The sequence below is a fragment of the Suillus subalutaceus genome (genome assembly GCF_016647625.1).
Source record: "Suillus subalutaceus strain FC151 chromosome Unknown DFJ58scaffold_124, whole genome shotgun sequence".
Lineage (NCBI taxonomy): Eukaryota > Fungi > Basidiomycota > Agaricomycetes > Boletales > Suillaceae > Suillus > Suillus subalutaceus.
The window spans coordinates 56,826-80,931 of NW_024540373.1; the positions used below are offsets into that span (position 1 = coordinate 56,826).

The window sequence follows — 24,106 nt, forward strand, 5'->3', positions numbered from 1 at the left end:
AGGTCTCCTTGTGTTCAGTGGGTCTCCGTCTGACTTCTGTGACAGGGAATGCGATGCATGGCAGATGCAACCGGCGGTGAGCAAAACGCGGAGCGCTCATGCTGTCGAGCGAGCTGTACAATTTCAAAGCTAATTCGACAGCTACAGTGTCTTGCAGCGACGAGACCGATTTCTGCATCTCATCTTCAGAAATGGATGGCAGTTTGTACGGTGGGACTTCGTATGAGTTGATGTCGGCAGGCAGACAGCTATTGAATTCGGATGGTGTTCCGACCCAGTCCAGGGCAGTAATATCCCCAGACTCTGCGACGATCTCCTGCAAGAGCCGCCCGAGCGCCTTTTGCTTCTTCTCGCCATAAATGACAGACAGATTGACACCGAATATACCAAACAACGAGTATGCAATATCTTCCTGCCACGTGGTGACACGGGTCGACACCCATCGCAGTTTCTCCCGCGCGTCTTTCATCCCTGGACGGAAGGCGACGAGGGCCTGTGCATCTATGCCCGTCGCATCTCCCATCTCCTGCATGATTGCAACAGAATCCTTGTGGTTGGGAGAGCGATCGTCCAGATATAGGGACCAATCCTTCTGATAAAAGAGTACAAATCTGGGGGCCAGGAATTCTTGAACTGTCCATCCTCGCGTGTTCCAAACGCTAATTGTGAGCGCGCCAGGCTGCGACGAAGGTGAAACATCCGACAGGTAGATGATGGTAAGCGCTGAGTTGCGATACCAGATAAACATGGAGTTGACTGATTGTTGGACCTCGACATTGTTGGTTTGGTCGATGCAACAGGTGTCGATCCATGTCCAGCGATACCCCATATCACGAGCAGTTTGACAGAATGACTGCAACTTTGCGATGCCGCCAACTGGATCCAAGTCATATATCATCTTGCCCTGGATATCATGCAGCATCGGCTCCTTCCCTTCCCACCTATGCGATAGCATGACGTAACGGAAATACATCGCCACCACATCTCGGATGCGCTGCATTGGGAGATCTACGTGCACCAATGTTGACGACAAAAGTTCCTTGTACTCTGTGCTCGTTTTGAAGACATCGATCTGTACCTCTGGATCGCACAAGCGACCAGTAAAGGTGTCAAACAGACGATGTGGGGCGTCCTCGAGTTGAGCCTTAATAGTCTCTTGAATAGCTCCTTCAGCCTCAGATGGATTGACGTATTGTTCGCGCAGCTCTGGAGAAAAAGTCAAGCATGTTCAAGGATGTGGTTATTTGAGGGCGTACTTTGTGTTTGGGTGTCAGGAGTATTTTCCAACTTGGAGAGCATGGTTTTGAAGGCCTCGATGGCTTCATCATATCGGTGTGCGCCATGAAGTACCGCATGCTTCAACTGATATCCAAAGTAAGATGAGGGGTTGAGATCGATGACCTGCGTATCACCAATTTGAGCATCGAATATGAAACCGTAACTGTCATCGCACCTTTTCCGCGTCGAGAAGTGCGTCGTTCCATAGCATTTTTCCCGACCTCGCCTTACTGCGGTTCGCAAAGATGGTTTCGGTTGCAAAATCAAGGTCGATTGCCGCAGAATAAAGCTCGATAGCCTTGTCGTAATTACCCGCAGCGAGGGCAACATCTCCGCTTGCAGCGAGGTCAGCCAATCCGTCAACAGCATAGAGCACGCTGCAATCTTGCTTGAAAGCTAAGTGAGATGAGGTTGAGAACTATACCGGCTGACATCACAAATACTCACTAGTAGACCAATCAAGGCAGCGTGCTTTCGTAGCCTCATCGGCCGTATCCATCATATGTCGGTATGCTTTGATGGCTTCTGGAAGTCTACCAGCCCGAAGGAGCGCATGGCACCAATTCTGGTGTGCAGTTCGCCACAGGGACTTGAGATCCCACCCGAATAACTATAAAAAGCACAACCAGGCGTGAAAAAAAAAGATTTCCAGTTGCATTGCAATCAACCTACCACCACGAAGACATCATATTTAGAATGGATGGCTGACATAGACGAGAACCGAATAATGTTGATAGCGGAAGTGAAATGGCCAGCAGCTTCGTTGTGGCGTGCGTTGTCCGATGCATTCATTCCCAGTTGGACGTGTAGATAAGCCTGAAGTGCGAGATTCGCAAAATCAGCATCGACACAGGAACCTGGATTTGACTGTGTGTACTCACTTCCACGATACTACAGGCAAGAGAATTCGCATCGGGACGAGTGGTAGCTAGCTCTTGGACCCGCCGAATTGCCTCGTCATGTTGATCTGCATTGAAAAGGGCGATGGCCTGACAGCTGTTGTGTAAGTAGCGAATACACGAGACACAATCGACGTACCTTAATCAAGAGTAGAAGACGAGTTTTACTCAAGTCTGCGTCCACGTACATGAACCCGAGGTCAAATGCTTTCATCGCGTCCTGGAACGGCCCTTTACCGCAGAAGGCGATGCCCTTGGAGATACAGCCCATCAAGGATGGCTGGATGCTGATGCTCTATATCGTCATACAAGTTGGCCTGTATTAAAAAGGTGGCGACGGAACAGTGTATCTCACCTTAAGTGCGTCATCAAGTGCGTGGTCCCAGTCGGTTTTTCTCGCCATAACAAACGAGCGGTTCGCGTAAGAATTGTAGTCGTTGCTATCAGCGTTGATCTCTTGGGTGAGCAGCGTGTCAGCAGCGAGCAAGTCTCCGCTTATGCATGCATCGCGGGCTGTCTTGTTGATGGTGAGGATCTGTATCACGCATGGTCAGATTGTGCGGTAAGAATGAAAGTGGAAACAAGCCTCGCAATCAGACTGTTGAGCCTTTGCATCAAGATTGAGGATCAACATGCAAGACGAACAGACTGTTAATGAACAGAAACTCACCTCCACATGTTCCTTCGAAGTGTCTGCCCGTAATACATCCTTGGAGAAAATGAGATGAAGAAGGGACGGAAAATGAACAGAAACTTACATCTGATGCCTGGTCCTTGAGAATATCATCCAGTAAAGGTACTGCCCACTTTGAGATCATCGCATCTCTTCCTCCGCTCAGGATGTGCTTGCCATCTGTGGAGAAGGTGACACAATACACCTCATCGATGGGCTTGAATATGGCGATAGTTCTTCGATCCGAAAGTTGCCAAAGGCGAACTTGGTGGTCTGTAGCTGCGGACGCAAGAAGGGTGCCAGTAGAGTTCAGGGCGATCATATTGAGAGGCCCAGTACTATGGCCCTTCCAGGGCTCACCGACCTGCTTCCAGGTCGATGTATCCCACTCCCTTATGGTGGGGTCACATTCATTACCAGCCGAGAGAAGCTGTTTTCCGTCGGGCGTCCACGCGAGGGAAACATTATATGATCCATTGAACGCGTTGTGACCCAAAAACTTTGCGATGCATTCCCTCTTGCTTGGATTCCATATTTGGATATCATTGTCTGTTGCGATGGCAAGATGTTCACCAGACGGCGAATATCGAACGCAGCGGATTGGAGAGCCACAGCTGATTGGATTTCCTTGCACCTGCCATGTTTTCGTGTCCCAGAGCTCCGTCGTAGTGTCCAGTGAGCCACTCGCCAGCAATGTGCTGTCTAGGGAAAAATCAAGCCACCATATCTGTTTGGAGTGGACTTTGATGGGCCGGGTGAGAGATTCGCCATCTCTGTTCCAGGCGATAAGCTCTCCACCATCATCACCGCTTGCTATGAATTGCCCGTCTCTTGATACTGTAAGTCTTCGTACGGCGAAGCGATGCCCCTCCATTATCTTCAATACAACACCGTCTTCTAAGTCCCACAGACGAAGCGTCTTGTCGTACGAGGCCGTCACCATACGGCGTCTATCGGGAAAGACTGCGGTTGCAAAAACACTATCTTCATGGCCTTGAAATGTCTGACTGGGTGTGGTGATTCGAATGGCGGGCTGTTCTGCCTCCGTCATTCTGCTCGAGGGGGATGGTATCGGGCACAACTTGCTGGAGAGTCTGTGGGTGTCTTGATCTAAGTTTCAGAGGTGCGTGTACTGGGCCTTTTGGTGCCTTTTCACAGCCTCAACCTGTTGTGTATCATTAGACGGCCAGTACATGAGGCCTGAAACCTATATTTTATGTAATCTGTTACCTGTAACGATGTAACTTTAAATCCAGGGCTGGCCTCGCTCTCTTGTCTTCATCTAGCTAGTCCACCATGACCATCACTCCGTTCGATTCCACCGTCTACTCTATCATGGACGTGCGGTCAGAGAATTGACACCACCCCTGCTGGAAAAGACTGGATCGCAGGCAAATTTGCAGGGCAGAAAGTCTATAACACAGCAGAAACAGACGAGACATGTACTCCTCGACCTGTTGTTCAGCTGCAATCGTGATCGCGATCGACATCGATATCTACAAGCCTTTGACGCCCACCATCAGCAAGCACAATCCTGCTCATTGGAATCCTCCAGAGAGCATGGGGAGAACCCGTCAGTGGGGAGCCAGAAGCAGAGCTTGCGGCACTGGAAAGGTGATGAGTGAGCGCTGAGAGTTTGAATTTGTCGCTGGCCCTGTCATGGTCGGCTGCTGGGAGTTTGGGGACAGTGGATGGCAGTTTGGACATTGTCGTGCAAGATACAGCAAGTGTTAATCTCGGAATGTGAGAGCATCATGTTGAAGGCCACTTAGGCCATATCAACTGCATTGATATTTCTGTGGACCTGTGATCCCTGCGAACATGTCCATGCTTGTAAGGATATATTCCATATGATCGTATACGTCCGCCTGCTGCCGCATCTCAACTCAGCCAAAACTTATACACAGGGGCGAAAACAAGTCACGACGCACCAGGTAATATATTTCATTCACATGAACCCCTTCGCTTTCTCTCTCCTCTGCTCTTGGACCTCTTTCCCAGCAGGCGAGAGCAATGCAGCACGCCGGTCCTCGTCATACCGCCGTAGCCCATAAATGACCGTCTTGAGCAGCCCAAGGGTCCGCTTATGCGTCAAGTCACCAGAAAGAATATGAATATGCAGCAGTTTCTGGGCTGTCAACACAAACAGAAATGGACACCTTGAAACCACTTTCATATCCGGCTTCATCAACACATCGTATTCCAGCTGCAATATCTTCTTATGGAATGCATGGACCCACTACTTCGGGTGCAGAATCCGCGATAAGGTCGAGCAGACTGTGGTCTGCAGATGCATGCAGTCCCGTGTCAGGCTGTCGAAGACGCGCCATGATGGGACTTGCGAAGTCGACGAAATTGGACTGCATAACGGAGATCACTGTGCATGTGTCAGGTAGAGTCAGTTATGATCATTCGAAATTGATATGCAGCCCAAACTTGACGCATATACGTCAAACCAAGGCCAGCGGTATATGCGTCGAAATGAAAGTATATAGTGACTCGATGATGAATGTTGACTCGAAATATATACGCCACAAATCATCATACACGTGGCCCACCGGATGTGTGTACACTCAGATCGGTATGAATTGATGTCAAGTCAAGTAGGTCAAGAAGGAAAGACAGGATATATGGCGGTAAACAAATGTAAAACAACACATGATGATGATGAAACAACTGCAAATGAGTCCAGTACTCACGTGACACCATCTCAATAAGAAATTTGATATTAGGTGGATGCAAACACGTTCACGCGGCCTGCTTTCTTCAGATTGGTACTGAGAATCATCCCGGCATTTTCGGGACTGGGTAGCGAGGACGTCAACATAGAAAGATACAGTCGACAAAAGTGCAAATCGCATATTGCACGTTGTGTCGTCGTACAGGTCAGTAGCCTACTAGTTCTTCGGTATCGGTATCCAGCCTACATTCTCTTCCTCAACACCCAACGTCAACATTGAGAAGAGCCGTTCGTTTCCTGCCAGTTTCAGTTTCCGCTTCATCTTACATCAAGTTGCATGTCACTCATACCGGCGCCGGCGCCAGCCCCCGACCTCCACCAACTCGCTTATTCCTGGCATGATTTGTGGGCATCGAACTAGTCTTTTTATTTCATTTAGTGTTGGCTAATCCTACGTGATTCTACTGTCAATGCATAATGGTCTTCGACTCGCTCTACAGACGTCTGACGTCCGTCTTGACTAGTCTTGCTAAGCCAAGTGGTAAGCCTTTTCGCCATTTTTTGCCACATTCTTCCACCATCCGTCCGTTTGTTGGTTTAGTCCCATTAGCCTGTCATCATGTAGATCACGCGGCTACAAATTGCCTACAATGCATATGGCAAACAATGTTTCAACCCACGCAGGGGGCATCTCATGAGTTCAAAACCTGTCGACAAATGTCTCATCACACCTTGATACGAGTCACTCAAGTTCTTCGGAGGTTCATCTCAATTTGGGAAGCGTCCTGGCCAAAGTGGTTACCACAACCGAATCGAAATCTGTTTCACTTGGACTGCGCAGGTTCGAAATCTGCTGACGAATTATTTTTCTCTCACTCGGAACACACCTTGACATTCACTCATAGATGGTTTCCTCGAAGTTCGCTTAAGTAGTCTTAGCTAGGTGGTTACCACAACAGAATTCAAATCTGTTTCTCTTGGACTGGGCAGGATCGAAACCTGCCGATTAACAGGTTTTATTTTCCATCGGAACACGCCATGAAGATTCGCTTGTGGATGGTTTCTTCGAAAGTTTATCTCAACTTCGTCCTGGCCTAAGTGCTTACCACGACAGAATCTAAATCTGTCTCTTGGACTGCGCCAGTGCAGGTTCGAAACCTGCCGAAGGCCAGGCTTTTTTTACTACCCTTGAAGATTAATATTCGCTCATGGGTGATTTCCACAACAGAGTTAAAATCTGTCAAACCTGCCGATGACCAGGTCCCTATCGGAACACACTTCAACATTCACTCATGGATGCTTTGCCAGGTGGTTACTGCGACAGAATCAAAATCTGTTTCTCTTCGACTGCGCAGGTTCGAAACCTGCCCATTGACAGGTCTTTTTCTATCGGAACACACCTTGACATTGATTCATAGATGGGTTCCTCACAGGTCCATCTAACTGGTCTTAGCCATGTGGTTACCACAACAGAGTCGAAATCTGTTTCCGGTGGAGTTGGTTCGAAACCTACTGTCAACATTTTTCGCTGTATAGATCCTCGGAGGTTCAGGCCCAGTCATCGCGCCGAAACCTCTTTTTGGTGTCCATTAAACTGAATTCGCTTTTATGGCAACAGTACCTGATATAGCAGGGAATGTTGAGTCTCATTAATGATCTCGCTGGTATACATATAATGGCCCGCGCGCATAGTGCGCGTTCCGAAATAACAGATTACAGGTCGAGTAAACCTGAGTCCTTCAACTTATCTGACAACAGTGGGCAACAACCAATCGTTTTCCCCTAAGTCCTTTACTAATGTCATCACAGGCTGCTGATCGAGTGCCAAGCGCTGGCGCTGATCTCCCGGTATCCAGTTCCGTGTTCCCCAATGCACGATAAGACTCTGAATTTCTTTCGGTATCCATGAGACCCCTGAGCCTAACTCCAGGGATTGCCGTGTTATCGTGGGCCGTGTGAAACAACGGCTTGGAATTACGCATTATCAGGGGACAGAGTGGCAAGTTAATCCTAAGGTCTGCTGGCAATGCAAATGTCATCTGTTTGAGGGAGTATTTTCAGGTGGATAGGCTTTTGCACAAAACATTATGCAGGACATAAAAGCAAGCTGTCTTCTTAGCGTCTCCTTCAGATTTGTTTTTGGAAGCCAAAATCACATCTCACAAAGAATGCGTCTCTCCTTCGTGGTCGCCGTCATTGCTGCTTCCAAGTTGACAGTGTCTATGCCTGTCACTGACGGGCGCTGTGCCTTCTTCTGCGACAAGGAAAAATGCTGCCCTGGCTATGAATGCATACGATTCAAGGGTGTTGTGAGTATGAGTAGTTTTCATCTAACCCTATGACTCACTGGCATGGTAGGATGGGCTCGGACATTTTTGCCAGGATCCCGACGGCGGTGAGTCGTATTTCTACTTTCGCGTTTGGACAGTGTAGTTGACGGCATGACACATAGCAATAAATAGTTCGTTGCTCAGTGCTCTGTTGTCACGGTGAACAAATTTCACCCTGCTGGAGCATTCAAGCTTTGAGTTGAAGACCTTAAATTTGAGGAACACCTCGTTAACACTTGACTGCATAGAATATGACTGAAATACATCCGGTGCATTGTTGTTTCGACGACACACGTACTTGGCTATCCTCGCATCCTGTTTGAACAATTCAAGCTCAATGTAGGGTACGAAAGTCAAGATAGTGGAGATAAAACAAGCAAGAGTCATTAGCGACTGACAGAGAACGGGTGAACCGGCATATGAACAGAAGTAGTGCGCGAGCATACCGAGCGAGCGAGCGTCCCGACAAAACACCAACAGTCTGATCGAATCTTTGCCAATATAGTTCGCAGCGTAAAATGATCGAGCTCGCTAAGTCTGGTGACCAAAAGATGAGACACATTGACATTCAACCAAGAACATCATGCAGGCAACAATGTCACATGAGGAACTGACGAGTCACGACAACCTCGTTATTAACGTAGATAGCGTGATCGCGAATGGCTGACATGACATCTATTCCACACAACGCGTCAAATAATGATTCACAGCAATGAGACGGGGGCGCAGGACATCACAATATTATCAGTGAACTACAACGATGACGTAACAGTTCGGCATTCGGCACACAATCGAGGGCAACATACTCCTCAAAAATGCAGATAAACGATGAATCAATCGATATATTTGCGACCACGTATGCGACCATTCCAGGATATGGCACATACCTAATTGCATTAAACATTGTCGAAGTTGAGTCACACCGACTGGTTGAAGAGCGCGCCGAAATTCCGAGTCGTCGAAAACCAAACCGAGTTCAAGTTTGGCCCACCAAATCATTCAGAACTTCATGCATTTTGAGTACAAATTTGTTTAACGTCGTGAACGACAAATGCTTAAAGTCCTTGAGGACAAATGTGAATAACCAGTTACCAGCGTAGGAAACGCAGTCACGGTGTCAAGGAAGGAAAATAAAAACAAAACGGAGCTGGGAATGTGTGAGAATTAATTCTTTGGCCGCATACAGTCATTCTGATTCCGACTAACTGACACAGTGACTATAAAAACAGATGCATACCCCAACCACGAGAATGACAGGGAAAAAGCCGATCACCAAAACAAAGCCCTCCTCTGGCGAGTCGGGGATGGTTTGATGGCTTTTAACAGCCAACGCCTCACTGTGCGCACAACTGCTGGAGCTGTATACAAAAGGAATCTTCTACAGTCGAGCAAACTCGCACAGAATTTTCTTTCACGAGACGAGCCGCGCAGCGGCAATCATTTGTATATAAATGACACCATAAATGCATGCCACTACAATATCTCTAGCGTCCTGACCATGTCCGGAATAGAAGAAAGGTCGTTGACTTGTGCAATAATATCATGATCTGACGCGATTCTCTTGTATTCCCCGCCGCGCTGCTGCGCTAGCAAAAATGGGTTAAAAGGCTGCTCAAGGCGAGCAGCCAATCGCAACGCTCGACCGCTCAGTTCCGAATCAACCAACTCCTCTGCTTCAGGGAACCCGCCAAGCGAATCCTGTAATGGAGACCCGGGAGCAGACCAATAACCTTCTTCGCTCTGCATATCGTCAGCAACGTCAGGCAGCTCTTCCGAGCCAGACGGCTCCGCGAAGTCAGGAAGCTCGAGGATATAACGATTCCACGGACGAACAAGCAAGAATGTCTGCATAGTAAGTCGTGGTGATGAGAACTGAACTAACTTGTCCTTCGTGGTGATCAGCAGGTCATGAAGCCCGTCGGCCTTGACTTCATATATCTCCTGGTCTTGAGCGCGACTCCGTTTGACTGCTGTGACACGAAATGCAATGCAAGGCAGATGGAGTCTGCAGTTCCCGAAACGAGGAGCGTTCAGGTTGTCAAGCAGGGCGTAAATTTTCAGAACCAAATCTGCAGCCATGACATGTCGGAGTGAGGAGATTGACGTATGAATATCATCTTCGGACAGAGATGGCAGGGTGTATGGTAGAGCTTTGTATGAAGTAATATCGGCTGGCAGACAGCTATTGAATTCGGATGATTGCCCCACCCAGTCCAGGGCACTGATGTCACCCGACTGAGCTACGACCTCTTGCAAGAGCCTCCCAAGCGCCTTTTGCTTCTTTTCGCCATACATGACAGGCAGGTTGACACCGAAGATACCAAACAACGAATATGCAATATCCTCTGGCCACGTGGTGACACGGGCCGACACCCATTGCAGTTTCTCCCGGGCGTCTTTCATCCCTGGACGGAAGGCAACGAGGGGTTGTGCATCTATGCCCGTCGCATCTCCCATCTCCTGCATGATTGCAACGGAATCCTTGTGGTTGGGAGAGTGATCGTCGAGATATAGGGACCAATCCTTCTGATAAAAGAGTACAAGTCTGGGGGCCAGGAATTCTTGAACTGTCCATCCTCGCGTGTTCCAAGCGCTACTTGCGAGTGCGCCTGGCTGCGACGAAGGTGGAACATCCGACAGGTAGATGATGGTAAGCGCTGAGTTGCGATACCAGATAAACATGGAGTTGATCGATTGTTGGACCTCGACATTGTTAGTCTGGTCGATGCAACAGGTATCGATCCATGTCCAGCGATACCCCATATCACAAGCAGTTTGACAGAACGACTGCAACTTGGCGATGCCGCCAACTGGATCCAAGCCGTATACCACCTTGCCCTGGATGCCATGTAGCATCGGCTCCTTCCCTTCCCACCTATGTGATAGCATAACATAACGGAAGTACATCGCCACCACATCTTGGATGCGCTGCATTGGGAGATCTACGTGCACCAATGTTGATGACAAAAGTTCCTTGTACTCTGTGCTCGTTTTGAAGGCATTGATCTGTACCTCTCGATCGCATAAGCGCCCAGTAAAGGTATTAAACATACGACGCGGGGCGTCGTCGAGTCGAGCCTTGATGGTCTCTTGAATAACTCCGTCTGCTTCGGATGGGTCGATGTATTGTTGGCGCAGCTCTGGAGAAAAAGTCAAGCATGTTTGAGGATGTGGTTATTTGGGGGCGTACTTTGTGTTTGGGTGTCAGGAGTATTTTCCAACTTGAAGAACATGATTTTAAAGGTCTCGATGGCTTCATCATATCGTTGTGCACCATGAAGTACCCTATGCTTCAACTGATATCCAAAGTAAGATGGGGGGTTGAGATCGATGACCTGCGTATCACCAATTTGAGCGTCGAACACGAAACGGGAACTGTCATCGCACCTTTTCCGCGTCGAGGAGTGCATCGTCCCATAGCATTATTGCCGACCTCGCCTTACTGCGGTTCGCAAAGATGGTTTCGGTTGCAAAATCAAGGTCGATTGCCGCAGAATAAAGCTCGATAGCCTTGTCGTAATTACCCACAGCGAGGGCAGCATCTCCGCTCGCAGCGAGGTCACTCAATCCGTCAACAGCATAGAGCACGCTGCAATCTTGCTTGAAAGCTAAGTGAGATGAGGTTGAGAACTATACCGGTTGACATCACGAACACTTACCAGTGGACCAATCAAGGCAGCGTACTTTCGTAGCCTGATCAGCCGCATCCATCATATATCGGTATGCTTTGATGGCTTCTGGAAGTCTACCTGCCCAAAGGAGCGCATGGCACCAATTTTGGTGTGCAGTTCGCCACAAGGACTTGAGGTCCCACCCGAATAACTAGAAAAAGCACAGCCGGGCGTGAAAAAAAAGATTTCCAGTTGCATTGCAATCAACCTACCACCACGAAGACATCATATTTAGAATGGATGGCTGACATAGACGAGAACCGAATGGTGTTGACAGCAGAAGTGAAGTGGCCAGCAGCTTCGTTGTGACGTGCGTCGTCTGATGCATTCATTCCCACTTGGACGTGTAGATAAGCCTGAAGTGCGAGGTTCGCAAAATCAATATCGACACATGAATCTGGAGTTGACTGTGTCAGGAGCACTCACTTCCACGATACCACAGACAAGAGAATTCGCATCGGGACGAGTGGTAGCTAGCTCTTGGACCCGCATAATTGCCTCGTCATGTTGATCTGCGTTGAAAAGGGCGATGGCCTGACAGATGTCATGTAAGTAGCGAATGCATGAGACACAATTGAGGTACCTTAATCAAGAGTAGAAGACGAGTTTTATTCAAGTCTGCGTCCACGTACATGAAGGCAAGGTCAAATGCTTTCATCGCGTCTTGGAACTGTTGTTTTCCACAGTGGGCTATGCCCTTGGAGATACAGCCTATCAATGATGGTTGAATGCTGATGCTCTATATCATCATATAAGTTAGTTTGTGTTAAAAATATCACGATGGAACGGTGCGCCTCACCTTGAGTGCGTCATCAAGTGCGCGGTCCCAGTCTGAATTTCTCGCCTTGACAAACGAGCGATTCGCGTAAGAGTTGTAATCATTGCCATCGGCGCCGATATCTCGTGTTAAGAACCTGTCAGCAGTGGACAAGTCCCCGCTTATGCATGCATCGCGGGCTGTCGTGCTGATGGTGAGGATCTGCATCACGCGTGGTCAGATTACGTGGTGGGAGTGAAGACTAGAAACATGCCTCGCAATCAAACTGTCGAGCCTTGGCATAAAGATTATAGATCAATATACAAAGAGACCATTAATGCGGGAACTCACATTATCTGTCACTTGTTTCTTCGGGGCATCCTCCCCGGGCCGTACCGCATCCTTGAAGAAATTGAGATGAGGAAGGGACGGAAAATGAACAGAAACTTACATCTGATGCCTGGTCTTTGAGAATGTCCTCTAGAAAAGGTCCTGCCCACTTTGAGATTGTTTTATCTAATCCTCCGCTCAGGATGTGCTTCCCATCTGTGGAGAAGGTGACGCACAACACTTCATTGGTGTGCTTGAATATGGCGATGGTTCGTCGATCCGAAATCCGCCAAACGCGAACCTGGAGGTCATCACATGCGGACGCGAGAAGGGTGCCAGTAGGATTTAATGCAATCATCTGGACATAGCCAGTATGGCCCTTCCAGGGCTCACCGACCTGCATCCAGGTCGATGAATCCCATATCCGTATGGTGGGATCACGGTCATTACCGGTCGAGACAAGTTGTTTGCCATCGTGCGTCCACACGAGTGAAGCATTCCATGCTCCATTGATTGCAGAGTGACCCTGGAACTTTGCGATGCATTGCCTCTTGCCTGGATTCCATATTTGGATATCCTTGAATGTTGCGATGGCAAGATGTTCACCAGACGGCGAATACCGAACGCAAGAGATTCCAGCAACACAGCCGATCGGATTTCCTTGCACCTGCCATGTTTTTGTGTCCCAGAGCTCCGTTGTGGTGTCCAATGAGCCACTCGCCAGAAATGTGCCATCTGGGGAAAAATCAAGCGACCATATCCGTTTGGAGTGGACTTTGATGGGTTGGGTGAGAGGTTCGCCTTCCCTGTTCCAGGCGATGAGCTCTCCGCCATCATCACCGCTTGCTATGAATTGCCCGTTTCTCGATAATGCAAGTCTTCGTACGGGGAAGCGATGCCCCTCCATTATCTTCAATACAACACCGTGACCGTCTTCCAAGTCCCACAGACGAAGCGTCTTGTCGTACGAGGCCGTCACCATACGGCGTCCATCGGGGAAGACTGCAGCTGTAAAAACACTACTTTCATGACCTTGAAATGTTCGAGTAGCCGTAGTGATTCGAATGACGGACTGTTCTACTTCCGTCATTCTACTCGAGGTGGATGATGTTAAAGTTGCTGGAGAACTTGTGGGTGTCTTGATCCAAGTTTCATAGGTGCGTGTACCGGGCCTTTTGGTGCTTCTTCACAGCCTGAACTGCCTCATGGATCATTAGACGGCCCAGGACAAGAGGCCTGAAAAGTATATATATGTAACCTGCACCATGTAACTATAAATTCAGGGCCAGCATCGCTCTCTTCATCTAACTAGTCCACTATGTCCATTCCTCCGTTCGATTCCACCGCCTACTCTACCTGCTCTATCATGGAAGTACGGTCAGAGGATCGACACCACTAATGCCGGAAAAGACTGGGCCGCAGGCGAATATGCAGGGAACGCAATGATGCGTACACGTGCATAGTCATCGATAGTAACAACATCTGGAAGATCAGCGACGTCTTGCTGGACGGCGTCGGTTTCATTGGGAGGAACGGGAATAGAATCGATCTGGGGCGCCGAGTCCATATCTCCAGCCAACAGAAGGGCTTTTTGGTCTTCTGTCTCTTCCACTTTCGCATATGCATGTTCTTCTGCCTATCATACTTATCTATCTGTTCGTCAGTAGACGTTGCTGGTGTCGACTCTAACTTCCTTGTTGCTGACTGGATACCTGAGAGTTGGGGGCCGGAGTCGAGGGTATCGCGCGTGCCTGGCCCTCCAACGCTCCCGTCTGCACTTGCACTCGCTTTTGCAGAGTCAAGGTTGAATCGTGCAGCACCTGCATGACGTTTCTGTGTTGCCTTCCGCCAGTCAGGACTTGGCTTCGAAGGAATGACAAGAAGGCTTGTAGGGGCTTTGGTCTTCGGCCTTTTGCCATTTACAGTAGATACTATGAGTAGCATACGCGCCTTTGTGAGCTGTAGAAAGGTTGAAAAAGAGCGGAAGAAGACGTACCGCTGTGCACTAAACTTGTTGAAAGAAGTGATAAGCTTGTCCTCGAGACGGTCGTCTTCATCATTGCTAGAGTTTGGCTCATCTGTATGCCACCATCAGCAAGCACGATGCTGCTCATCGGAATCCTCCAGAGCTGAAAGTACGAGGAGAACTCGTGAGTGGGGGAGCCAAAAGCAGGGCTTGCGGCACTGGAGAGGCGACGAGGGAGCGCTGAGTTTGAATTTATCGCTGGCGGCCCTGTCATGGTCGGCTGCTGGGAGTTTGGGGACAGTGAATGACAGTTTGGACATTGTCGTGCAAGATACAGCAAGAGTTGACCTCAGATCGTGAGAGTATCTGAAGGACAGTTGGGGCATATCAACTGCATTGATATTGCTGTGGACTTGTGATCCTTCCGAACGTGTCCATGCTTGTAATGCTATATTCCATATGATCGTGTACGTCCGCCTGCCACCGCATCTCAACTCGGCCAAAACTTACAAGGGTTGAAACAAGTCAAGACGCACCAAGTATATTTTACTCACATGAATCCCTTCACTTTCTCTCTCCTTTGCTTTTGAACCTCTTTCCCAGCAGGCGAGAGCAATGCAGCACGCCGGAAAGAATATGCACCAGTTTTGGGGTTGTCAACACAAACAGAAATGGACACCTTGAAACCACTTTCGTATCCTGCTCCATCAACACATCGTATTCCAGCTGCAATATCTTCTCATGGAATGCATCCACTACCTCGAGTGCAGAATCCACGACGAGGTCGAGATCATGCATGCCACGACGTCTGCCAAGGTATGCAAATTTCGTGTCAGGCTCGTACAACAAGTGTGTTTAAATTTATGTATAGACGCAAAAGGAATACATCGATAAACTTCAGGCAGAAATTGATGTCCTACAGAAGAGGATAGGGTTGGAGCAGATAATCGACTCCGACGAAACGCACTGACCCCTTGAACCAAATTATAGTGAGGACGAGAGCGCCGAGACTGTCGTATCAAGACACATAAACCTATTGCACCATTATAATGAAGCCAAGGATGCCACTCAGGTTTGGCCCACCATGTCCTGACCTCTATCATATCCTGCAAGCTAACGCTCTGTGTCGAAGTTATTGATAGGAAGGGTATCAAATTCTACGAGGCCCTCTACTGTTTCTAAGAGATGCTCATATGTTGTTACAGCTCGCCGCTTTGAAGGAAACCACCGTCCGGCAAATTCATAACGACATGGACCTCTTGGATGATTAATGACCTCTTCTACTGCCCTGCCTACATCTTCACTACTTGGCTGTCTTTTCTGTCCCGCACACATCGCGTTTCAACGTAGCTGTATATTATGTTTGTAACAATATCCAATACCCAAGCAATTCTTCCGTCTAGCACGCATTTTTCGCTTCCTGTTCCATCGTCGCTCTGGATGGCATCAACACAAATGTTCCTGGTGGCTGGGTCGACCACCATCGGAAACAGCTTTACGTCCAAGTTGCCTATGTTTGCGCAACGTGTTCATGCAAGTTCGTCGTTACTACTCTTATTGCCAAGTGCATCAACACTATTCCTGGCCTCCACTCGCGCACAATGGCTGAGGGTGAACAACTCGGTCTTGATGAAGTCGAAGCAAGCCTTGTCATATTCTTGATTTTATATCCGTCTAATAAGAGCCCAGATCGGTGAATTTGCGAACGACTTCATGGACTGGACAGCATTTGGCGACAGTATAGGCATGTAATGACCCAGAGTCGCTGGTGACAGACACGAGCAACTAGACCTCGCGCAACAGGATCAATGACAAAATTTACGCACTGAAGAACGCAGTCCTGATAGTACTGATGAGAAGTCTCTTGAGCTCCCCCAGGCCGACGCGTCCTCTTCTTAATTGCAGATACATCTCAGCATCTTCCTTTGTCTGTCATTTCGGTTATTGCATGCACCGGTCTTCGCTCTCTTTTCGTTTCCTAATTATTGGGAGGGCACATTGCTAACCTTCTGTACTTCACTTGGCTATAGCAGCATTCCAACAAGAGGCTGTATCCACATGATGGTACATATAGTTGCCTAAACATCTACCACTGATATCCTCACTACATCATAATATCACTACCCGTGCAGCCAAGGCAGTCGCGCCCCATAATATAAGTATGGACAGATCAACAGTCTAGTTATTCGGTACCGGTATCCAACCTACATTCTACTTTAAGGGAAGGAATGATAGCAATGAAATCGCCCTGCTGGTCCGGTGGTGGTGTCACAACAGCGTTGAAAATCAGGATCTCCAGGGGACATTTCGACTGTTCCAGAAATGCCTCCAACTCCTGATGAGGGGACGACAAAAATCCATAGCGAATCTCGAGGGTGCGCAACTTGGGGAGCGTGATTGCATTGAACAGTACCGGGAGTGGGTTAGTTTCGAAGTACCCGGGACAAATGAAGCGCAATGATTGAAGATTCGCGTGTGTAAATCTCATGCACTGAACCCGTGGGGACATGAACGCTGGTTGACCTAGGATGAGCTCGCACGAGGAGAGGTTGGGACATAGAGCGAGGAAATGAAGCACATTTCGTGGACGAATTGCGATTTCGACGTGTGTCAGGTGGGCCCATACAGGATTGAGAGAAAGTAAACAGTCCGGGCCGAATGTCCGATCTAGGATCTTGAGGCTACGCACAGTAGATGGCAGTTGCGAGAGAGATTGTGCAGTGGCTGAAGCATCGAACCAGTCGCCAAAGCATACGGTAAGCTCATGAAGCGCTGCAGGGAGGTCTGTTAGCAAATGTTCTGGTTCTAGGTCGTCCCAGAATGTGATATCAAGAGATGAGACTCGGCTCATGTAAGGCTGAACAAGGCGTCGTAGTTTAGCCGTCCCACCTTCGGCATACCCAGGGCGGAGTTGTAATGAGAGCGGACGGTCTTGTGATCGCTTGAGCCATGAATCATAGTAGAAAGCTGACCGCTTCCATTCCTTGCGGTCATCGTCAACGTAAAAAGAGAGTTTGCACCACAATTTGGCCATGCCCACAGCAACGTCCCTCCATCGTCGGCACACTCTGGCCAACTGCATAGGAGACGGATCTGACCTGCGGTTCAAATGGTCGCTGTCCATGAGATGGTAGTCAAAAATCTTGGATAAAACGTCATCTGGTAAGCGCGCGAGAGCCGATCCAAGTCCTTTGTCTAGGTTCGCCGATTCAGGTATTTTGTCCTGCTTGTCCACAAGCTGCTGGCCAAGGTCTTTTGCTTTATCCCTGACGGAATCAACGAGGTTCAAGGTCTTGTGCGAGACCGCGTCCGACTTTTGACATCGTTCGGTATTGATCTCCTGGTCTTGGAGCTCCAGGGCAGAGTGATTAAGCTTTGGCTTCCTGCAATGCGGGGGACCGAGGCCCGTAGTCTGGTCCATCGTCAATATGGCATCAGATCATATACCTGAAATAGACAATGAATAGACAGACTGGTTTGACCACTTGTGAATTCATCTAAAACGATGAATGAGTATCATGATGAACGAGTGCTTGTAATTTGTGGAATCGATCACTCACGATGTTTCGTGGCGCATCTGGGACGTTGACTCCTGAGTTGGCTGGCTTCTCCTTTACTGTCTGCATGTTATTTGCTAGAGCAAAGTGGAGAGAGAGAGTCGACTTAAGTATGTTCGAGGACAAAGATCTTAGACAGTGGAATGCACAAAGCCATCCTTGTCGTTTCTTCTTTGTTTTAGGCAATACACCTGGAGAATAATTGATAATCGATAATCAACAAAAACCTGGACCATGAAGTCGCGTTTTGGTTGCGTTGGCGGAGCGTTGTTCGCAGTGCCAGCCACTTGTATGGATTACATAATGTATGTTGCCGAGCATGCACCCGTCGGTCGGAAAGGCTCAGCGCTCATTTGATTTACCTACTCACTTACAACATCTTCATCCACGTTCATGATTATTTCTCTGGCATGTCTTATCAATGAGCTGACGAGGTACTTACTATATGTGGTGCCTGAGTTACATCAGTAGCGTAGTTAGCCAATGAAAATCGTTTATCGTTTACCCTTTCAGAAGTAGAGCTGATCACGGTCAAATTGACGGTCCCGTGCGGGATTAGCCAAGCGATCACCGCCACCCGCGTCACGTGAGCCGCCACGTCGCCAAACTCGGGCAAACGACGCGACCCCAGGACAGCAAGGTTCGAACCACAGAGAGGCTCTCAAACCTCCCGGGAGGGCACCGGACGGGTCCTGGACGCCGTAGGCAGCAAAAATCGACGTTTTCGAGCCGTGGAAGAGCTCTGGACGAGTGCTGGATGGGGTGGAGGCTCCTGGGTGAGTACAATGCCACTGCCTGTGGGAGAATGCCGAGACGCTAACCGAGAGACTGCAAATTTCACACATTAGGACCGTCAATCTTTCGTTTGCACCCACCTTCGGTCTTGGTGGCCACTCGACCTTCCCTCCCGCCAAAAAAACCGCGCTGCATCCTGATGTGCTGCAGATTGACGGTCCTCGGATTTACAGTCCCAGGTGGCTGCCATACCATACATGGTACTGCCACCGCTTATGTACGCATCCATCACTAGACTGTAGTGAGTACCTCCTCTTTCTCGTTCTCGACTCCCCTCTCCTCTCCCTCCACGCGTAGCGGCCGCGCTCATCAGCCTACTGATCTTAAATTATTTTTCCAGTGTTCTCCTCGTCATGGGCATCAACGACCTGTGGGAGGCGCGTTCCCACTGTTCACTCGGCAGGTGCTGAAACTCACCCCCATCCTTTGTTCAAGGTGCTTGAGCCTGCTGCAACGATGGTGCCCCTCATCTCTCTCGCCATCCAGGATCGCTATGAGGGACCTACGCCACACTCGCCTTATATTGTAGGCGTGGATGCAAGGTTTGTGTTTTGCTCGCTGTGTTCACCCCCGATGTCAAAAATTCAATTCTCACTTCTTAATTCTAGTGCATGGTTTGAACAATGCCAGCAGGGCAGGTGGCACCATGCACATGCTCAGACAGGCCAGAATCCTGCCCTTCAAACATTTTTGTTTCGCCTCGCTCGACTCGCCCGGCTCCCAGTCCAATTGATTTTTGTATTCGACGGCAACCAGCGATCCGAAATCAAATGGGGCCACAGAGTGTCTACCAACGACCATTGGATGGTCAAGCCCACACAGCGCCTACTAAATGCATTCAACATCCAGTGGATCATGGTAAGCTTTTTCTTTTTCTTTTTGCTGTCATCTATATCAATTCTGACTATCCAGGCTGCTGGAGAAGCCGAGGCGCAGCTGGCACTGATGAACGGTGCCTGGTATTATTCACGCTGTCATGACGGATGACAGCGACGCATTTGTTTTCAGTGCTCAGACTGTCCTGCGCAAGTAAGGTCTCTCATGTTCTCTTGCGCATGCCCCGCTGACTCTTTTTTAGCTCAACATTTTCAATAGATTCGACCGTCAAAATGTATACAACGAGTGCCATTCAAGAGCATGTGGACCCCCATCTTACCAACGACGGATTCCTTACCCTTGCCATCTGCTGTGGCTGGCGACTATGATAAGGCAAGTCAAACCAACTTGTTGTCAGCCAGGCTGACGAGACCTGCTTCTAGAAAGGCCTGCCAGGGTGTGGCCGTGAGACGGCGCTTGGCCTAGCTCGCTGCATGGATGCTGGTGTGCTTCGTGCTGCCATATGTGGCAACAGCCTTGATGGGCCTCTGCAACAGTGGCGGGACACCACTCGCTATCATCTTGTGGATGATCCCACTGGAAAAATGGGACGTTCTCACCCTGCTCTCGCCCGCTTGCTCCCTGATTCATTCCCTGATCCACGGATCATCAACTTGTATGCACAGCCTGCTGTCACTCCAATCACCAAGCTGCCCATTCTCCAGTCCCCTGCCCTGCCCGACATTGCTCCACTTGCCTCACTTGTTCAACAACTTCTCGGCTGGGAATCAAAGAAGGTCGTCAGCACCTTTTGCTCGACAATTTGGCCTGTTGTGGTCTTGCACGAAGTCCTCGAGGATCTCGCTAATAATTCTCCCGCAAGTGACGAGGTTTGTCGCTGTTCTCCTTCGCACGTGAATATTTTGACGGATGTCAGATACAGATTGCTCTTGCTCCGGCCTGCACAAGGGCAGTGTTTCAGAGCCATGCTGTGCGCCCAAAGAAAGCCCTTGCAGGTGTTCCAGGGCACAATAACGATGTGCCCACTCATGACCTCGAGCAGTCCACACTCCAGTTGCTCGAGGATTTGCCTGGATGCTCTCATTGTGAGGATCACGCACCGAGATCCCACAAATTTGTTTGAGTTTGGCTTGCTGACAAAATTTATGATTCTTGGGTGCAGACAATGATCCTGCTGTCTCCAAATCATCCCAGCACCTCAAACGCTACTCTCTCTTCTGCGACCGTCATTGATCTCATGCACGATGACGAGGCAGCGGCAGTTGGTGATGTCATGGACCTCACTCAAGACAAGGACGATGCAGTGCTCTATGGTACTGGTGTTAGTCGCGACTTTATTGATCTTACTTTCTGATGCGCTCGTTTTGTTTTTTTCAACCTACTGTACTTTTATGTATTTCGTTCTTCGAAGCTGTCTCGTATGTTTCTCGTTCTGATTTCACTTTTCCCTCGATTCTGACATGTATTGCAAGTATCTATTTAACCACAATGACAAGTTCTTCCGCAGCTATAGCAGGGGTCACACCCTGGTCTGTTTGGATTCATGTAGTGTTCACGGGCCTCTGCTGGATTGTCGTTCCAAGACAAGAGGTACTTGAATATGGTACCAGGGTTGTCAAAATTCTCGGCCCACCCATCCCAGTCACAGATCTTCCGAAACGACCAGTCTCGCACTGTGTGCAGAAACTGACACCCGCCTCGATGAAACGAGTGGGTACCATATGGTCACGGGTCAACACTAATGTCGAGGAGATTGTTTCGGAAGCACTCGAGAAAGGAGTCCGAGGTCTGAGTATAGCGCGTCAACCTTCCTTCTCTTGATGTTCTACAGACTTGAGCTCACCATGCAATCCATCGGGTTCACGCTGATGCTGTCTACACCAATCTTTTTGCGAAAGATGAACCCATTGAGGTCTTCGTGTTTCTCATGAGCTAACAGCCACCAGATAGCAAATGCTCGCAGCAAGCACATCCATGGCCGGTCGGGATCAGCGTATATGTAGAATGGGGCTATGCCTGTGGGTTTGAGGTTAGACATAAGGTGGGCAACAGCCAATACAGTCACTCACCTCCATACTGATGCGTCTTTTGAAAGGGTAATTCTAGCTTCACTCGGAACTGCTGTGGGTCGGTAGCTGACTTGTGAGGTGAAAAGTTCGGGAGTCGCATCAAGCCAGTGGTTTTTTATCAGTAAGTCTTGAACCTGGAATGTGACATCAGCCCAGGTGATCCGTAAAGCTTCGTCATAGCGGAGCAGGCAAAGCATGGAGAGAAGGTAAAGTAAATAAAGCATCGTGCAGAGCAAAAATCCAGCCCATTCAAATGGGTTTTCTGCTTTGCATTTGCGCGAGATTGGGCCGTATTCCTTTCGGTCCATGGGACCATGCAAATTCCCAGAGCCTCTTCATGGTAGGTTCATCCATGGCACGAGCACTCATTACCGCTTCACCTGCTCGGATCTACAGGTGAAATCAGTGCCCATGCTGATTTTCAGAACGGTAAAGTCCAATACCTTTTGCCAATGAAGACTGACCATATACTGTGAAATGGTCACCGAAAGTGACGGGTTTCTGATGAATTTCCCCGGTGAAGGATCTTCAACTCAGCTGAGGGTGCAGCTGATATAATTGTTGAAGGGAGGAAAATATGAGTGCGATATGTTCGTCCCTTAGGGAAGCAGAGAAAGCAAATATCCACTGGTCAACTCTAGGGGAATGCGCAAAGCGCGTGATAAGGCGAAAGCGCGGGAACAAAGGCACTATAGGCGCACGAAGCGCAGGAAAGTCGCGCGTCGAAAAGCGGAACTGGGTGAAAGCGGTATCGAGCGATAGTGAGATGTTAAGACGTGTACTGAGATGCTGATAAGACAACTGATGCGGATATGGCCACTAGAGCTAACTGCTACTAGGGCTTGCGATGATTTATTCAAAACATAATAAAAACTCGGAGATGGTGACTGTCTATGATGATGGTGGTCCGTGGTAATGTGTGTTGTGTAAAGTAAAAAAATGTGTAATGAAAAAATGTGTACCAAGTGAAAATAAAACATGGTACGATGTTGAAACAAATGATAAATGGAGAAATGCATACCTGGGAACTTGGTTGGACATGGGAAAACACAGTGGGAAGTCAGGCGCCCTATGGCGCTTAGGCGCGGGAAAATTTGCCTAAAGCACACACAAGTCGCGCAAGTGTCGCCTATGTCACGAAAGTGTCGCCTATGTTGCGCGCGTCGTGCGAACGTCGCGTTTATCGCGCTAGTGTCGCGTTGCATGCATAGTATTGTAGACTCGACCTACAGTGCAATATATGCCATTGTGAGGCTACTCAGGATCGAGTCTCTACACCGGCATGGCTGGGTGCTCCAACCATGGCTGTGTTCCAAGCTGGTAGTCTCTGCTGAATTTGTGGCTTATGGTGGCGCGCATCTTCTGCGCTGTGCCATATGTCGCACATGGAAGACTGGGATCTTTTGTTTTCCCAGTCCATATATCGTTCTCATCGCATCTTAATCCCATAGCTTAGTATGAATAAATGGAACATTTGACGCACTCACTTATCCATGATCCATAGTGCGATCCACATCGGAAATTTGGCCGGAAGGTCTGGAAAAAGCTCGTTGATCTCGCTCGCAACCTGTGCTTTGTCAATGGTGACACAAAACTCTGTAAATTGATTCCAGTATCTGGAAAGATCATGCGCGTGAGATAAGACATTTTGGCCGGTTCATGGCATACCTCTGGTAGTCAGAGAGTGTCGTACCGATAACTACTCCCTCTGATGCTGCTTGCAAACTAGATGCTAACTGATTGTGATGCGCCACGCCGTGTTTAAGCTTCTTCTTTTTCACATTGTCCTCGCCAGTGTTCGTAGTACTCAACCAAAGGGTGCCAGCAGCTTCACAGTCATCAACATCAAAGCTGTTGAGGAGAGATTCCTCCTCCTCGGTCTGATCTTCTTCAGCGGCCTCGACGCTGATGTGTTTTGACTCAGCAAAGTAGAGAGTAGCACCTTTGAAGGCTCATAGTAAGGACATGATAGAAAAATTTGAGTTCAGACCGGTGATCGAGAATCAAAATGCTCCACCGGCATGGAAACAAAACTAACTTGAACCCCCTGATTCAATTTAAACATCGACACTTACACGTAAATACATTACAGTTCATGGTGTCGCCATGTCTAAACTTCAGGATGTTGACTCGGAAGCGCTCGAACTGCCTGTACTTGGTCAAACATACACACCAGGACAAGCAGTGGAATCTTTCACTTGGACAGTGCACGTCACACATTTCTCTCCCTTTCAGCATGTTTGATTTAATTTATGAACATGTAA

General features: G+C 48.8%; 6 protein-coding genes across 6 annotated transcripts; 2 read left to right on the forward strand and 4 right to left on the reverse strand.

Annotated features, from left to right (window-relative positions):
- Positions 1 to 4,798: 4,798 nt before the first annotated feature.
- On the reverse strand, positions 4,799 to 5,180 carry DFJ58DRAFT_732393 (uncharacterized protein; the record flags this gene model as incomplete). The annotated part of the gene is made up of 2 exons (XM_041386167.1): positions 4,799 to 5,032; positions 5,091 to 5,180. The coding sequence occupies 2 exons, from the start codon at positions 5,178 to 5,180 to the stop codon at positions 4,799 to 4,801; spliced, it is 324 nt and encodes a 107-aa protein (XP_041239540.1).
- Positions 5,181 to 13,935: 8,755 nt separating this feature from the next.
- DFJ58DRAFT_72769 (uncharacterized protein) lies at positions 13,936 to 14,973 on the reverse strand. Its single transcript, XM_041385510.1, has 2 exons — positions 14,615 to 14,973; positions 13,936 to 14,549 (listed from the first exon to the last, which is right to left on the reverse strand). Exons 1-2 carry the CDS (start codon positions 14,856 to 14,858, stop codon positions 14,014 to 14,016), a joined length of 780 nt encoding a protein of 259 aa, XP_041239541.1. The 5' UTR covers positions 14,859 to 14,973; the 3' UTR covers positions 13,936 to 14,013.
- A 352-nt stretch (positions 14,974 to 15,325) lies between these two features.
- DFJ58DRAFT_732396 (uncharacterized protein) lies at positions 15,326 to 15,855 on the forward strand (the record flags this gene model as incomplete). Its single annotated transcript, XM_041386168.1, has 4 exons — positions 15,326 to 15,400; positions 15,456 to 15,517; positions 15,575 to 15,656; positions 15,790 to 15,855. The coding sequence occupies 4 exons, from the start codon at positions 15,326 to 15,328 to the stop codon at positions 15,853 to 15,855; spliced, it is 285 nt and encodes a 94-aa protein (XP_041239542.1).
- Positions 15,856 to 16,670: 815 nt separating this feature from the next.
- On the reverse strand, positions 16,671 to 18,423 carry DFJ58DRAFT_808193 (uncharacterized protein). Its single transcript, XM_041391282.1, has 2 exons — positions 18,145 to 18,423; positions 16,671 to 18,081 (listed from the first exon to the last, which is right to left on the reverse strand). The coding sequence occupies exon 2, from the start codon at positions 18,003 to 18,005 to the stop codon at positions 16,767 to 16,769; it is 1,239 nt and encodes a 412-aa protein (XP_041239543.1). The 5' UTR covers positions 18,006 to 18,081; positions 18,145 to 18,423; the 3' UTR covers positions 16,671 to 16,766.
- Positions 18,424 to 18,792: 369 nt separating this feature from the next.
- On the forward strand, positions 18,793 to 21,281 carry DFJ58DRAFT_808195 (PIN domain-like protein). Its single transcript, XM_041391283.1, has 10 exons — positions 18,793 to 18,917; positions 18,990 to 19,177; positions 19,277 to 19,313; positions 19,372 to 19,478; positions 19,545 to 19,794; positions 19,849 to 19,895; positions 19,927 to 19,965; positions 20,015 to 20,124; positions 20,200 to 20,642; positions 20,696 to 21,281. Exons 2-10 carry the CDS (start codon positions 19,134 to 19,136, stop codon positions 20,894 to 20,896), a joined length of 1,278 nt encoding a protein of 425 aa, XP_041239544.1. The 5' UTR covers positions 18,793 to 18,917; positions 18,990 to 19,133; the 3' UTR covers positions 20,897 to 21,281.
- Positions 21,253 to 23,201, reverse strand: DFJ58DRAFT_718150 (uncharacterized protein; the record flags this gene model as incomplete). The annotated part of the gene is given in 8 exon segments (XM_041384438.1): positions 21,253 to 21,470; positions 21,513 to 21,561; positions 21,581 to 21,598; positions 21,653 to 21,789; positions 21,843 to 21,912; positions 21,977 to 22,138; positions 22,286 to 22,343; positions 23,119 to 23,201. The coding sequence occupies 8 exon segments, from the start codon at positions 23,199 to 23,201 to the stop codon at positions 21,253 to 21,255; spliced, it is 795 nt and encodes a 264-aa protein (XP_041239545.1).
- Positions 23,202 to 24,106: the final 905 nt, after the last annotated feature.

Excerpts from the sequence above, each read along its gene's own strand:
- DFJ58DRAFT_72769 (XM_041385510.1), bottom strand. The coding sequence starts at position 14,858 with ATGACAGGGCCGCCAGCGATAAATTCAAACTCAGCGCTCCCTCGTCGC. Across the intron at positions 14,550-14,614 it reads AACAAGTTTAGTGCACAGCG|TATCTACTGTAAATGGCAAA; the intron begins GTACGTCTTCTT and ends TGCTACTCATAG.
- DFJ58DRAFT_808193 (XM_041391282.1), bottom strand. The coding sequence starts at position 18,005 with ATGGACCAGACTACGGGCCTCGGTCCCCCGCATTGCAGGAAGCCAAAG.
- DFJ58DRAFT_808195 (XM_041391283.1), top strand. The coding sequence starts at position 19,134 with ATGGTACTGCCACCGCTTATGTACGCATCCATCACTAGACTGTA. Across the intron at positions 19,314-19,371 it reads GCATCAACGACCTGTGGGAG|GTGCTTGAGCCTGCTGCAAC; the intron begins GCGCGTTCCCAC and ends CCTTTGTTCAAG. Across the intron at positions 20,125-20,199 it reads CCTTACCCTTGCCATCTGCT|GCCTGCCAGGGTGTGGCCGT; the intron begins GTGGCTGGCGAC and ends GCTTCTAGAAAG.